Below are 12,989 nucleotides of genomic sequence, written 5' to 3' on the forward strand. Positions count from 1 at the left end.
CACACTTTTTTTTGTGATCAAATTTTTATTTCTTTTTTCCATTTTCTGAAAAAACAACATGGGGCATGTATATGATATTTTAACAAAAAAAAAACCACCAATACATAACAACAACAAATGAATAGATAAATGTAATAACAAAAAGCAAATACAAAAAAAAAAGTAATGCCCATATTATTAAGTATAACAATGCAAAATTAACACATAAATTAAGGGCAAAAAATAAATAAATATATAAATAAATAAAAATAAAATCCTAACCCTAGACATTACCCACCCACCCTCTGGATCCTATTGAACAAACCCCATTAAGCAGTTTTAATTTTTGCTTATTGAGGTAAAAGGGGGATTTTAGTTATACATTTTAAGCATAACTGGATAACATGAATGTTTCACATCAGTAAAGCGATACCTAAAGAACCTTAATCACATTCAAATTATGTATGACATTTATTTATATGCAACATCTCCCAAAATAACCTATGATTCCTGGGAATATGAACCCATACATTTTATAGTCAAAGTTCCTCTGGTTAGTTTTGGGTGCAAATTCTCAAGAAAAGCAAATTTACATAAAAGATGGCAGTTACTACCAAGTCATTTAGACAGACCACTAGAAAATAAAAAAATGACGTAGTTGAAAACCGATAACCATAATAGTCTTTTTCCATACATAATATTTTTGTATGCATGTTTGTTTCAGATCATCAAACAAATTGAAATATTAGACAAAGATAACAAGTAAACACAAAATGCAGTTTTTAAATGAAGGTTTTTATTATTAAGGGGAAAAAAATCCAAACTTACATGGCCCTGTGTGAAAAAGCGATTGCCCCCCCTGTTAAAACATAAATTATCTGTGGTTTATAAAATTTTTGGAAAGTTGAGTTCAATTTCTGTGTCAGTAATCAGGCCTGATTACTGACACACCTGTTCTCAACCAAGAAATCACTTAAATAGGACCTGCCTGGCAAAGTGAAGTTAACCAAAAACCTTAAAAGCTAGACATCATGCTGCGATCCAAAGAAATTCAGGGACAAATGAGAAACAAAGAAAGCCATTTCTAAAGCTTGGGGACTCCAGCGAACCACAGTGAGAGCCATTATCCACAAACGAACAAAACATGGAAGAGTGGTGAACCTTCCTAGGAGGCCGGACGACCAAAATTACCCCAAGAGCAGCGACGGCTCATCCAAGAGCCAGAAAAGACCCCAGAACAACATCCTGAGACCTGCAGGCCTCACCTGCCTCAGTTAAGGTCAGTGTTCATGACTCCACCTTAAGAAGGAGACGGGGCAAAAATGGCTGCATGGCAGAGTTCCCAGACCAAAACCACTGCTGAGCAAAAAGAACATAAAGGCTCGTCTCAGTTTTGCTAGAAAACATCTTGATGATCCCCAAGACTTTTGGGCAGTGGCGTCACTTCAGTGGAAGCTAAGGTATGGCAAGGTTACGAGTCACAGAACTTAACTAGAGTATCAATCAACACATCCAGAAAATACTCATCACAGAAGTCTATGGAGCTTATCTGTGTGGTCAAGAAAATTGGAACTTTTTCAAATGCAGTCTCACTCACTGCAAAAACTCCAAAAAAAGGAATATTTGTCTTATTTCTAGTTAAAATGTCTAATTTTTAGTCAAAAAATCTCATTACACTTAAAACAAGAGTCATCACCAGAAAAATTACTTGTTATTTTACCATGTTCACCTGTTTCAAGTAAATTTTCACTTGAAATAAGTAGAAAAATCTGCCAGTGGGACAAGATTTATCTTCTGATTACAAGCAAAAAAATCTTGTTCCACTGGCAGATTTTTCTACTTATTTTAAGTGAAAATCTACTTGAAACAGGTGAAAATGGTTGTTTTTGAGTCTTGTCTTAAATGAAATGAGATTTTTTTTTACTAAAAATTAGACATTTTAACTAGAAATAAGATAAATATTCTTGTTAAGATTTTGAGTTTTTTGCAGTGTATAATAACTAGTGAAATCGATCATGTTGTTCTGATTTGCATTTGTAGTTATTTTATATGTATTAAGTAATAGAATAATCAATACAAATAGACACAGAGTAATTCCATAAATGTATTAAAAAAACAAACATTTACATTTTCCCTTGAAGCCAAGGTGTGGCGGCTGCATACCTTGCCATACTGAATTGACGCCCCTGCTTTTGGGGAAAAACTCTCTGGACTGACGAGACAAAAAGTTGAACTTTTTGGAAGGTGCATGTCCCATTACATCTGGCGTAAAAGTAACAGCATTTCAGAAAAGGAACATCATACCAACAGTAAAACATGGAGGTGGTAGTGTGATGGTCTGGGGCTGTTTTGCTGCTTCAGGACCTGGAAGACTTGCTGAGGTAAATGGAACCATGAATTCTGCTTTCTACCAAAACATCCTGAAGGAGAATGTCCGGCCATTTGTTCGTGACCTCAAGCTGAAGCCACTTGGGTTCTGCAGCAGGACAAAGATCCAAAACACACCAGCAAGTCCAACCTCTGAATGGCTTCAGAAAAACTAAATTAAGACTTCGGAGTGGCCTAGTCAAAATCCCTGAAGTCTGAAGGATCTGAATCCGACTGAGATGCTGTGATTGAGATGCTGTGATTGAGATGCTGTGGCATGACCTTAAAAAGGTGGTTAATGCTCAAAAAACCCTCCAATCTTCAGTTAGACCGGGGGAAAAAAGCAGGATATTAATTATGATCACATACTTTGCTAAGAAATGCATACTTTTACTTTGGAAAGATGATTCCACTCCAACTTTCAAGTTTTTTTGGGACCAAATTTCAGTTTTTTTACCATTGGAAAAATTACCTTTGGGAAAACACAACCGTGGTCATATCATTCAAGAATTTTGGTCTCCATTATTTTCAAAGCTGGAGAACTTTTCCAAGGAGGACCAATGAGTATCTCTATTTTCGAACTTGTGCCTTGTATGTATGTTTGTATGTATGTGTATATATATATATAGTTTGATATCGCTGTTGCTGCCATTTTTTTTTTTTTTTTTAATATTTATTTAATTTTGTTTCCCTTAATGTATGATCTTTTTTTATTTATTTTTTTTTCCCCTGGGCAATTATGGGGAGGATAGGAATGTGGGTAAAATAGAAATCGTGAATGTGAAAATGTGAATTGTGAAAATTATTGTGAAATAAAAAGATATAAAAAAAAAAAAAAAAAAAACAACCCTCCAATGTGACTGAATTACAACAATTCTGCAAAGATGAGTGGGCCAAAATTCCTCCACAGCTGTGAAAGACTGATTGCCAGTTATGGCAAACGCTTGATTGCAGTTGTTGCTGCTAAAGGGCCCAAGCACTTATTAGGTTTAGGGGGAATCACTTTTTCACACAGGGCCATGTAAGTTTGGATTTTTCTTTCCCGTTAATAATAAAAACCTTAATTTAAAAACTGCAGTTTGTTAACTTGTGTTATCTTTGTCTAATATCAGGAAGGGGGCAAACACTTTTTCACACAACTGTATGTTTGATCTGAATTTAAGTTGTGTTATAATCAAAATCTTTTATTTTATGTTGCTTATAGCTTTACTTTATATCTTAACTTATCAACTGTACAGGGGTCAGCTGATGGTGTTTTGCTTGTTTTGTACCACATCAGGTGAAATTATATACAAAAAAGATGTATGTATGTACAGTTCCCTGTGTTGCTCCACCGGCGTCTTTTGGAGATTCTTATGTACTAATGCATGTTTGGGATGTTTCAATAGTGATGCTTGAAATAATGGATTTTGGACACATTTGATCCAAGTAAATGTAAAGTAATATTAATTAGCATCATAGACTTACACAAACTACGTCAGCCAAGCTAAAATATCTTACTGAGACTGAAATAAGGTGGTTGTGTTTCAGTCGGCTGCCCTTTAAGTGATGTTAAGGGAACGTGGCCAGTTTTTTATACTCTCTTGTGATCTGCTGCCTCCATGTGGTCCAAAGAGGTATTGCTTCATAAACTGATTTTAAATTTCACACCTGAGTAGGTGAGTCATTCTATAATTAGGGGTACATGTCATGTCCATGGGCTGTATTTATCAATTTTACTAAATATTCACTTAAAGCAATGATCAACTTTATATCAGGGCACATTTCTCTTTCATTTAATACAAAAAAGTCAACAGATTCCATCATTTATTTTTCAAAAAATGCTTATTCTATACTGGATTTTGTTGTTTTTGTGCTGTCCGATTTGCTAAATGTCAGGTTTTGCTCTTCAGATTAACACTAAAATACATTTTTTTGTATTTAATTTCCATAATTATTTGTTCAAAATAATCATTAAAATATTAGAAAGGTGTTTTAAAAACTATTTGGTTCATGCATGTACATTAAATCATCCACTTTGTGTGTGTCCGAGAAATCTCTGTCAACTGTGTTACCCATTGAAAAAACCCCTATAATTCAGCAATGGTTTGCTCCAAAGTCACATGTCCAAAATGATATGATGTCCCTTCCTTCAGGGAGGGAGATTTGAAGACAGTGTGGTAAATTTCTACTCCTCCTCTTCAATATTTCATCAATAATATTGTGTGTACATAGAGTGGGTTAATTGATCGTCAACTGTGTTATCAACATGTTCTTGTGAACTTGCTTTACATGTTATTTTTACAAAAATACAGAGAAACTGTATAAAAACATGAGTTGATCAAGGCCATGTAGTGACAGGTCCAAGGTCTGCAGTTAGCACAAAATGCACTAAAATGGCCGAAATGTCAACTGTGTTACCCACCAACTGTAACACTGTAACACTGTAACTGTAATTAGAGTTTAAGCTTGGCAATTATCGAATTTAGCACATTTAGGGTGTATATTATGGAAACAACTAGATTTTTTTATCAAAAAAGAAAACTGATTTTGTCACTTTTGGTTGATATGAAATGTACCCCTAATTATAGAATGACTCAGGTACATTTACTTTTGTTTTACTATTTTCACAGTGGAAAAGGGAGTTCGGCTAAAACAAAGTTCAGAAATGTAAATTATTCCTCAGGTTTGTGTGATGCTCGGTGAGTAACGCTGCACTAAATCCATCCAGATGTGTTTTGTGTTCACCAGGAATTTCACCTTAAAGCTCAGAGGAAACGACCAGCTGGCACGCGGTCAGAGACTCGGGGACGACGACGTCCTCGCTCTGTCCAAGTGTCTGCAGAACAACGACCGCGTGACAGGTGAGCCGTGACGCCCAGATCCGCCCAGATCCGCCTGGCCGACACGTTCCTGACCCCTGACCCCTGACCCCTGACCCCTGACCTCCTCACTCCCCCCTGTGAACAGGTCTGGATGTGAGCTACAACCACATAGCTGACGGAGGAGCCGGACACCTGGCTGAGCTGTTACAGGTCAATAAGTTAGTTAGTAGTTTGTTTATTTGTCCACAAGGGGAGATTTGTCTTTTTTCTCATAATACAAAAACAACAGTAACATGACACAGCAACTGTTGAGGAATTTATCAAAAACCAGTTCAGAAGTCCGGTCGTGGTATAGAGAGTTTTTAATCAGTAAGCCGGCGGTGGACATGACCAGCACAGATCAAGTCTGTAGTTGGTGTGCCGACCCAGATTGGGTTGGTCAAAGGGTTTTTATACAAAAGTTACAGGAATAAACCAGCCCAGTGAGAGCCAGTCAGAGGTGTGAACCTTTAGCTTTGGGACCACCCCTGAGGGATCAGGAAGTCCGTATATGGTCTTTGTCTCTGTGGGGGCTGGAAGTCTCGGCAGGGATGCAAGACGCCGGACATTGCGTGACAATGTCCCGGCAGGGGTCTTCAGGAACTGGAACCTGCATGTCTATGTCTTAAGGGGACATGAGGCCAAAAGCAATCTGCAAGGTGTCGTTGTGTCCCTGCAGGGGTCATTTGCTGTTGGAATGCTCTGCAAGGCGTAGTTATGTCCCTGCAGGGGGGCCAAACTGTCACAATGCTTCATCACAACAAACACTTAACATTTACACACAAAACATCTTAGTGGCCAAAAAGGAGGAACAACAAGGGCATGTACATAAAAGACAGGTCTACCAAACGGGCCCTCATTCAGAGCCTTAATGGCGTTGGGAATGAAGGAGTTTTTAAATAAGTTCCGGTTAGCCTTTGGTCCACAGTACCGTCTACCTGAGGGAAGTCATATAAACTCTAAAGCTGCAGAGTGGCTGAGTAGGATCATTTACTATCCTGGCAGCTTTTTTCCCAATCACTTCCTTATAAATACCACTTAAGTTTCTCTGTTTCCTCCCTATTTTTGAGGCTAGATTCACTTTTCTTTGTAGCTTGCATCTATTTTTTGTGGTAAGGTTACAGTACCACATTGCCATGTTGAAGATTAGAGATTCCCTCTATGAGGTTCTTATAATCTTATAATTCTTCTAATCTGTATACAGTATATCTATCTATATATAATAATATATATATATAGTAGGAATGGGGGATATTTTACCATTCACGATAAGCCGTCCAAAAAATTCCCCACGGTACGAATTTGTCATCTCACAGTAAAAACAATAAAGGAAGGAAGATGAAAGAAAGAAAGAAAGAAAGAAAGAAAGAAAGAAAGAAAGAAAGAAAGAAAGAAAGAAAGAAAGAAAGAAAGAAAGAAAGAAAGAAAGAAAGAAAGAAAGAAAGAAAGAAAGAGATGGAAAGAAAGAAAGAAAGAGATGGAAAGAGATGGAAAGAAAGAAAGAAAGAAAAAAGAAAGAAATGAGTCTGAAAGAAAGAAAGAAAGAAATGAGTCTGAAAGAAAGAAAGAAAGAAAGAAAGAAAGAAAGAAAGAAAGAAAGAAAGAAAGAAAGAAAGAAAGAAAGAAAGAAAGAGATGGAAAGAGATGGAAAGAGATGGAAAGAAAGAAAGAAAGAGATGGAAAGAGATGGAAAGAAAGAAAGAAAGAAAAAAGAAAGAAATGAGTCTGAAAGAAAGAAAGAAAGAAATGAGTCTGAAAGAAAGAAAGAAAGAAAGAAAGAAAGAAAGAAAGAAAGAAAAAAGAAAGAAAGAGATGGAAAGAAAGAAAGAAAGAAAGAAAGAAAGAAAGAAAGAAAGAAAGAAAGAAAGAAAGAAAGAAAGAAAGAAATGAGTCTGAAAAAAAGAAAGAAAGAAAGAAAGAAAGAAAGAGATGGAAAGAAAGAAAGAAAGAAAAAAGAAAGAAATGAGTCTGAAAGAAAGAAAGAAAGAAAGAAAGAGATGGAAAGAAAGAAAGAAAGAAAAAAGAAAGAAATGAGTCTGAAAGAAAGAAAGAAAGAAAGAAAGAAAGAGAAAGAAAGAAAGACATGGAAAGAAAGAAAGAAAGAAAGAGATGGAAAGAAAGAAAGAAAGAAAGGAAGAAAGAAAGAAAGAAAGAAAGAAATGAGTCTGAAAGAAAGAAAGAAAGAAAGAAAGAAAGAAAGAGATGGAAAGAAAGAAAGAAAGAAAGAAAGAAAAAGAAAAAAGAAAGAAAGAGATGGAAAGAAAGAAAGAAAGAAAGAAAGAAAGAAAAAAGAAAGAAATTAGTCTGAAAAAAAGAAAGAAAGAAAGAAAGAAAGAAAGAAAGAAAGAAAGAAAGAAAGAGATGGAAAGAAAGAAAGAAAGAAAAAAGAAAGAAATGAGTCTGAAAGAAAGAAAGAAAGAAAGAAAGAAAGAAAGAAAGAAAGACATGGAAAGAAAGAAAGAAAGAAAGAGATTGAAAGAAAGAAAGAAAGAAAGAAAGAAAGAAAGAGATGGAAAGAAAGAAAGAAAGAAAGAGATGGAAAGAAATAAAGAAAGAAAGAAAGAAAGAAAGAAAGAAAGAAAGAAAGAAAGAAAGAAAGAAAGAAATGAGTCTGAAAGAAAGAAAGAAAGAAAGAAAGAAAGAAAGAAAGAAAGAAAGAGAAAGAAAGAAAGAAAGAAAGAAAGAAAGAAAGAAAGAAAGAAAGAAAGAAAGAAATGAGTCTGAAAGAAAGAAAGAAAGAAAGAAAGAAAGAAAGAAATGCGTCTGAAAGAAAGAAAGAAAGAAAGAAAGAAAGAAAGAAAGAGATGGAAAGAAAGAAAGAAAGAAAGAAAGAAAGAAAGAAAGAAAGAAAGAAAGAAAGAGATGGAAAGAAAGAAAGAAAGAAAAAAGAAAGAAATGAGTCTGAAAGAAAGAAAGAAAGAAAGAAAGAAAGAAAGAAAGAAAGAAAGAAAGAAAGAAAGACATGGAAAGAAAGAAAGAAAGAAAGAGATGGAAAGAAAGAAAGAAAGAAAGAAAGAAAGAAAGAAAGAAAGAAAGAGATGGAAAGAAAGAAAGAAAGAAAGAGATGGAAAGAAAGAAAGAAAGAAAGAAAGAAATGAGTCTGAAAGAAAGAAAGAAAGAAAGAAAGAAAGAAAGAAATGAGTCTGAAAGAAAGAAAGAAAGAAAGAAAGAAAGAAAGAAAGAAAGAAAGAAAGAAAGAAAGAAAGAAAGAAATGAGTCTGAAAGAAAGAAAGAAAGAAAGAAAGAAAGAAAGAAAGAAAGAAAGAAAGAAAGAAATGATGAGACAGATTTATAGTTACAAAGGTGGAGTTGAATTTATATATATATATATATATATATATATAAAATCTATATAAAATCTATTCTCCATAATCTGCTTGCTCACACTAAGAGAGTTGAGCTTGCGTAGTAAATGTAGCCGTTGATAACAAGATTTAAAGATGTGGTCGGTGTTGTTACTAAAGTTAAGCTTGCTGTCAATAAAGGTACCTAAGTATTTAAAGTCTCCTACTCCCTCTACAGTGTGATCCTGGATTGGAAGCGGCTGCACAGGATCTTTTTCCAACATGACCAGTTCCTTTGTTTTCGTCACATTAATCTCCAAGAAGCTCAGATCACAGCAGTTATGGAGAGAAGACACGTGTCCTCTATGTCTCTCCCCAACTGTTTCCCCCTTCTTAAGCAGAGCAAGCAGGGCGTACGACTGCGTACTTAAACAGACTAAAGTTCTCTTGATCCAATTGGAACTCATTTATGTACAATGAGAAAAGTAAGGGTGATAATAAAATTGTCCCCTGCGGAGCGCCTGTGTTAAGCACAGTGATGTTAGAGAGAAATATGGATTTACTGTTTAAAACATGATCATATTACTGGCTCACTGGCTTTTCTGTATGTTGTTTTCAACGAGCAGGCGAAGGACTCCGTTCTGAGCTCGTTGGACCTGGCGTTTAACGACGTTCAGGCAGACGGAGCTGAAGCTCTCGCCAGGAGTCTGCAGGTTTGTCTCACTTTCTCCAGAACAAAGTTAGAGTAGAAGCTGCACGTTGCAGGCGTTGCAGTCTGAGTAGAAACATCAAACCTCAGAGGCTTAAACTGCTGTCGTGGTGATTAGGGTTTTATTCCTGACTGCAAGGTCAGATCTTTGTTCATTTGTTGATTTAAATTAAAGGACACCCATTAGCTGACGTCAAAACGAAAGCTAGTCTTCCTGGGGTCCAGACAATAAAATACAAAATCAAACATACAATCTCAATTCATAAAGTGCATAAAAAAATTAAAATAAAATTACAAATAAAAAAATAAAGAAAAACATCATACAAATCATATATAATTTGATGTATTGATCTCACTCAATCAGATATATGATGTTAAGGTGATGACAACAAATATGTTCTTAGTCTTCGTTTCAAATCAGCCTCTTTTAATGTCAGGAATCACCTGGAAGGGTTTTCTAATATGCAACTGATCTATACAGTACTGTCCTCTGCATAGAGTCAGACTTAGGTCAGGGGAACATAATCCCACCACTATTCGCCCCTCGAGTGTTATATGAATGAATATTTGAACAATAAGTTATATTATTATAGAGAAACTTAGGAGTCTGAGTGTTAATAATTCTATGGAAATATGTAAGTACATTAGTAGATTCCTATCCTCAACCCTCAGCCAGGACAGACGTTCATGCATTTCTGCAACACTCGTTCTTGGAGATCAACTAAGAACAAGTTTTGCAGCCTTGTTTTGAGCCACTTGTAGTTTCTTTAGAAGACTGTTCGATGCAGCAGACCAAACAACTGAACAGTAATCTAAATGACACAAAACCAATGAACTAACAACTGTGTGTTGAGAAATGCTGCACATTCACGCGTCATGGCAACAGCTCTGCCCATTTAGGCAACAACTTTGTTGATGTGATCAGACCATGACGATGTTCAATCCAGCCAAAGTTCAAGAAGCTTCAGTTTTTACCTGCTGAATTGTTTGACTATCTTTTTGTATATTTGTTAGGTTTAAAACAGCATTAAACAAGTTGGTAGCCAAAAGAAGACACAAAGACTACCTTGGAATGGGTTTTTAGCGCACTCCTGCAGGAGGGGGAAGAGCAACAGGAGTGTAGGGCAACGTAGCCCTCATTGAGAACTCCTGAGCTTCCCCAAAGATCCTCCCTCTAGAAGATGCTTTTATTAAGAAACTTTGACAGGAAATGATCATATAAGGACAATGCATAGTAGACAGTAGACAGTAGACAATGGGTAGTGGACAATGGGTGGAAGTGATAACGTATGATTGAGTCCTGACATTACAGTGGTCACCTGTCACCAGGACAGTCCAAAACCTGAGTAGATCAGGAAGCGGCTGATGTGGCTTCTGTTAGCCAAGCATGTGACAGTTTCACAATGACAAAACAAGTTCAACGGTTGATTTACCTGACAATATTCATTTTAGGATTATCAGAAAATCTATAGCTAGAACCAAACATCATACTCTTTGTTTTTGATGTATTAAGAATAATTTTATTTGTTTTGATCCAATGATATAATCTGCCGATCTCACAAGACAGAACGTGATGAAGCTCTGAACATAATGAAGAGTAGAATCATCAGCAAACATCGTCAACTTAGCTCAGCGTTCAGTTCCATCTCCTGCCGCTCTTAAGCCAATCTGCTCTCTTTATTTCCTTAGTGGTCCCTAGTTATGATATGAATTACAGCTCTAAGGGAAAACACAGCTGTAATTCTTCACGTTTACATAACTCCTTAACTTCAACTTGATATGTGTTGCTCCTCCTTGACCTTGAAACAAATTGGTTTATCTTCAACCGGGGGAGCAGTCCTTGTTTTGCACAGATCTTTATGACTTCATGTGACTTCTCCTATCCGCATAACAAACTCTGCAAACTTTAGTTGTACATACACACCAAAACAAGCTTAGTTTATATGTAAAGGCAATTAGAGTACATTTATGAGATTACTCAGGGTTCAGACACATTTTAACCAACACATTTCCATGACTTTTCCATGACTTGGCAGCAAGTTTCCATGGCTATACATGACCTCTAAAACATCAATGTATGAATGAAATATAGGAATAAAACTATGTAAAAAGTCACCACAGTGGAGATCTAATGACAATTATGGTTTTATACAAAATAAACATTTGTTTAAACTAACACTGATATACCAGCACTACGTTGTAGTATATGTTGTATAGTAATCTAATATAACTGTAATAATAACCGATCTGCATGATGCGCAAGATGCTCGGCACGTCACGCGTGAGAACGCGTGAGACTTTTCTATACAAAATATTTATTGATCAATTTTAAATCTACCTTATAGGCTGTTATTACTAAATGTTATCATTAAGTGAGAAAAATACATTCGATGACTTTTCCAAAACTTTTGGAGTGAACTTATGTTTCCAAAACATTTCAAATTCCATTACTTTTCCAGGTTTTTTCAAAACGTATGAACCCTGTTACTTTATGTTCAATTATTCCAACAGTTTGTGCAGTTAAGCAGTTAAAGATCTGGTTCTGGTGTTGACTGAGTTACAAGACTGTGTCTGTGTCTGTGCGTGCGTGCGTGCGTGCGTGCGTGCGTGCGTGCGTGCGTGCGTGCGTGCGTGCGTGCGTGCGTGCGTGCGTGCGTGCGTGCGTGCGTGCGTGCGTGCGTGCGTGCGTGCGTGCGTGCGTGCGTGCGTGCGTGCGTGCGTGCGTGCGTGCGTGCGTGCGTGCGTGCGTGCGTGCGTGCGTGCGTGTGTGTCTGCAGGGGAACAGCAGTCTGCTCTCTCTCCGGCTGTCGGGGAACAAGATCGGCAGGACGGGAGCGATGCATGTGGCCCGGATGCTGCAGGTGAACAACACGCTGCAGGAGGTGGAGCTGGCCAACTGTGACCTGGTGAACTCACACACACACACACACACACACACACACACACACACACACACACACACACACACACACACACACACACACACACACACACACACACACACACACACACACACACACCAGGCTCAGGTGTGGGTGTGGGTGCAGCACCAGCACCCTGAGGTGTCCTCTCCCTGCAGGAGACCCACGCTGTGATCGCCCTCAGCATCGTGCTGAGAACCAACACAACTCTGCGCTGCGTGGACGTCAGCCGCCCGCTGCTCTTCAGCCAGCAGGTACGACCCGGTTCTCAGGTCAGGGGTCAGACCAGACCGGTCCAGACCGGTATAGACCAGACCCCCTCTAGACCGGTCTGGTCTGACCCCCCAGGAGGAGTGGGCCGTGCACTTCTCCCAGGTGTTGGCCCAGAACTGCAGCCTGCTGGAGCTCCGCCTGGGGACGACGGGGCTGACGGACACAGGGATGGAGCGTCTGGCCGACGGGCTGAAGCAGAACCGGACCCTGCGCTACCTGGACCTGCGCTGGTACGACCTGACCCCCCCCAAACCCCCTCATCTGGTACAGATGTGGAGCAGCTCCTGCATGTAGTACAGAAGGACCTCAACATACTGAATAAATGGTTTAAAATAAACAAGTTATCATTAAATATCAGTAAACCAAATTCATTGTTTTTGGCAACAAAATGATAAATGCTCCAATAAACCTAATCATCAATAACATAAAATTAGAACAAACAAACATTACTAAATTCTTAGGAATAATTATTGATGAAAAACTCACATGGAAGCCATACATTAATACCTTAAAAAGAAAATTATCTAAAACAATAGCTATATTATATAAAATGAAAGGTATTATAAATAAAAGATCATTACAAACACTATACAGATCTCTACTACTCCTGACC

The 12,989-nt window shown here is 37.5% G+C and overlaps 1 protein-coding gene across 1 annotated transcript in view; it reads left to right on the plus strand.

The window, feature by feature from the left end:
- The window catches only part of lrrc34 (leucine rich repeat containing 34), a 21,282-nt gene that overhangs the window by 3,360 nt on the left and 4,933 nt on the right, over window positions 1-12,989 (plus strand). The window contains exons 4-9 of the mRNA XM_061713581.1: window positions 5,077-5,189; window positions 5,296-5,360; window positions 9,100-9,186; window positions 11,960-12,088; window positions 12,262-12,357; window positions 12,452-12,606. Coding sequence (XP_061569565.1) covers window positions 5,077-5,189; window positions 5,296-5,360; window positions 9,100-9,186; window positions 11,960-12,088; window positions 12,262-12,357; window positions 12,452-12,606 — 645 coding nt within the window. The remainder of the gene's footprint in view (window positions 1-5,076; window positions 5,190-5,295; window positions 5,361-9,099; window positions 9,187-11,959; window positions 12,089-12,261; window positions 12,358-12,451; window positions 12,607-12,989) is intronic.

Source organism: Cololabis saira, chromosome 22, assembly GCF_033807715.1.
Source record: "Cololabis saira isolate AMF1-May2022 chromosome 22, fColSai1.1, whole genome shotgun sequence".
In the NCBI taxonomy this organism is placed as follows: domain Eukaryota; kingdom Metazoa; phylum Chordata; class Actinopteri; order Beloniformes; family Belonidae; genus Cololabis; species Cololabis saira.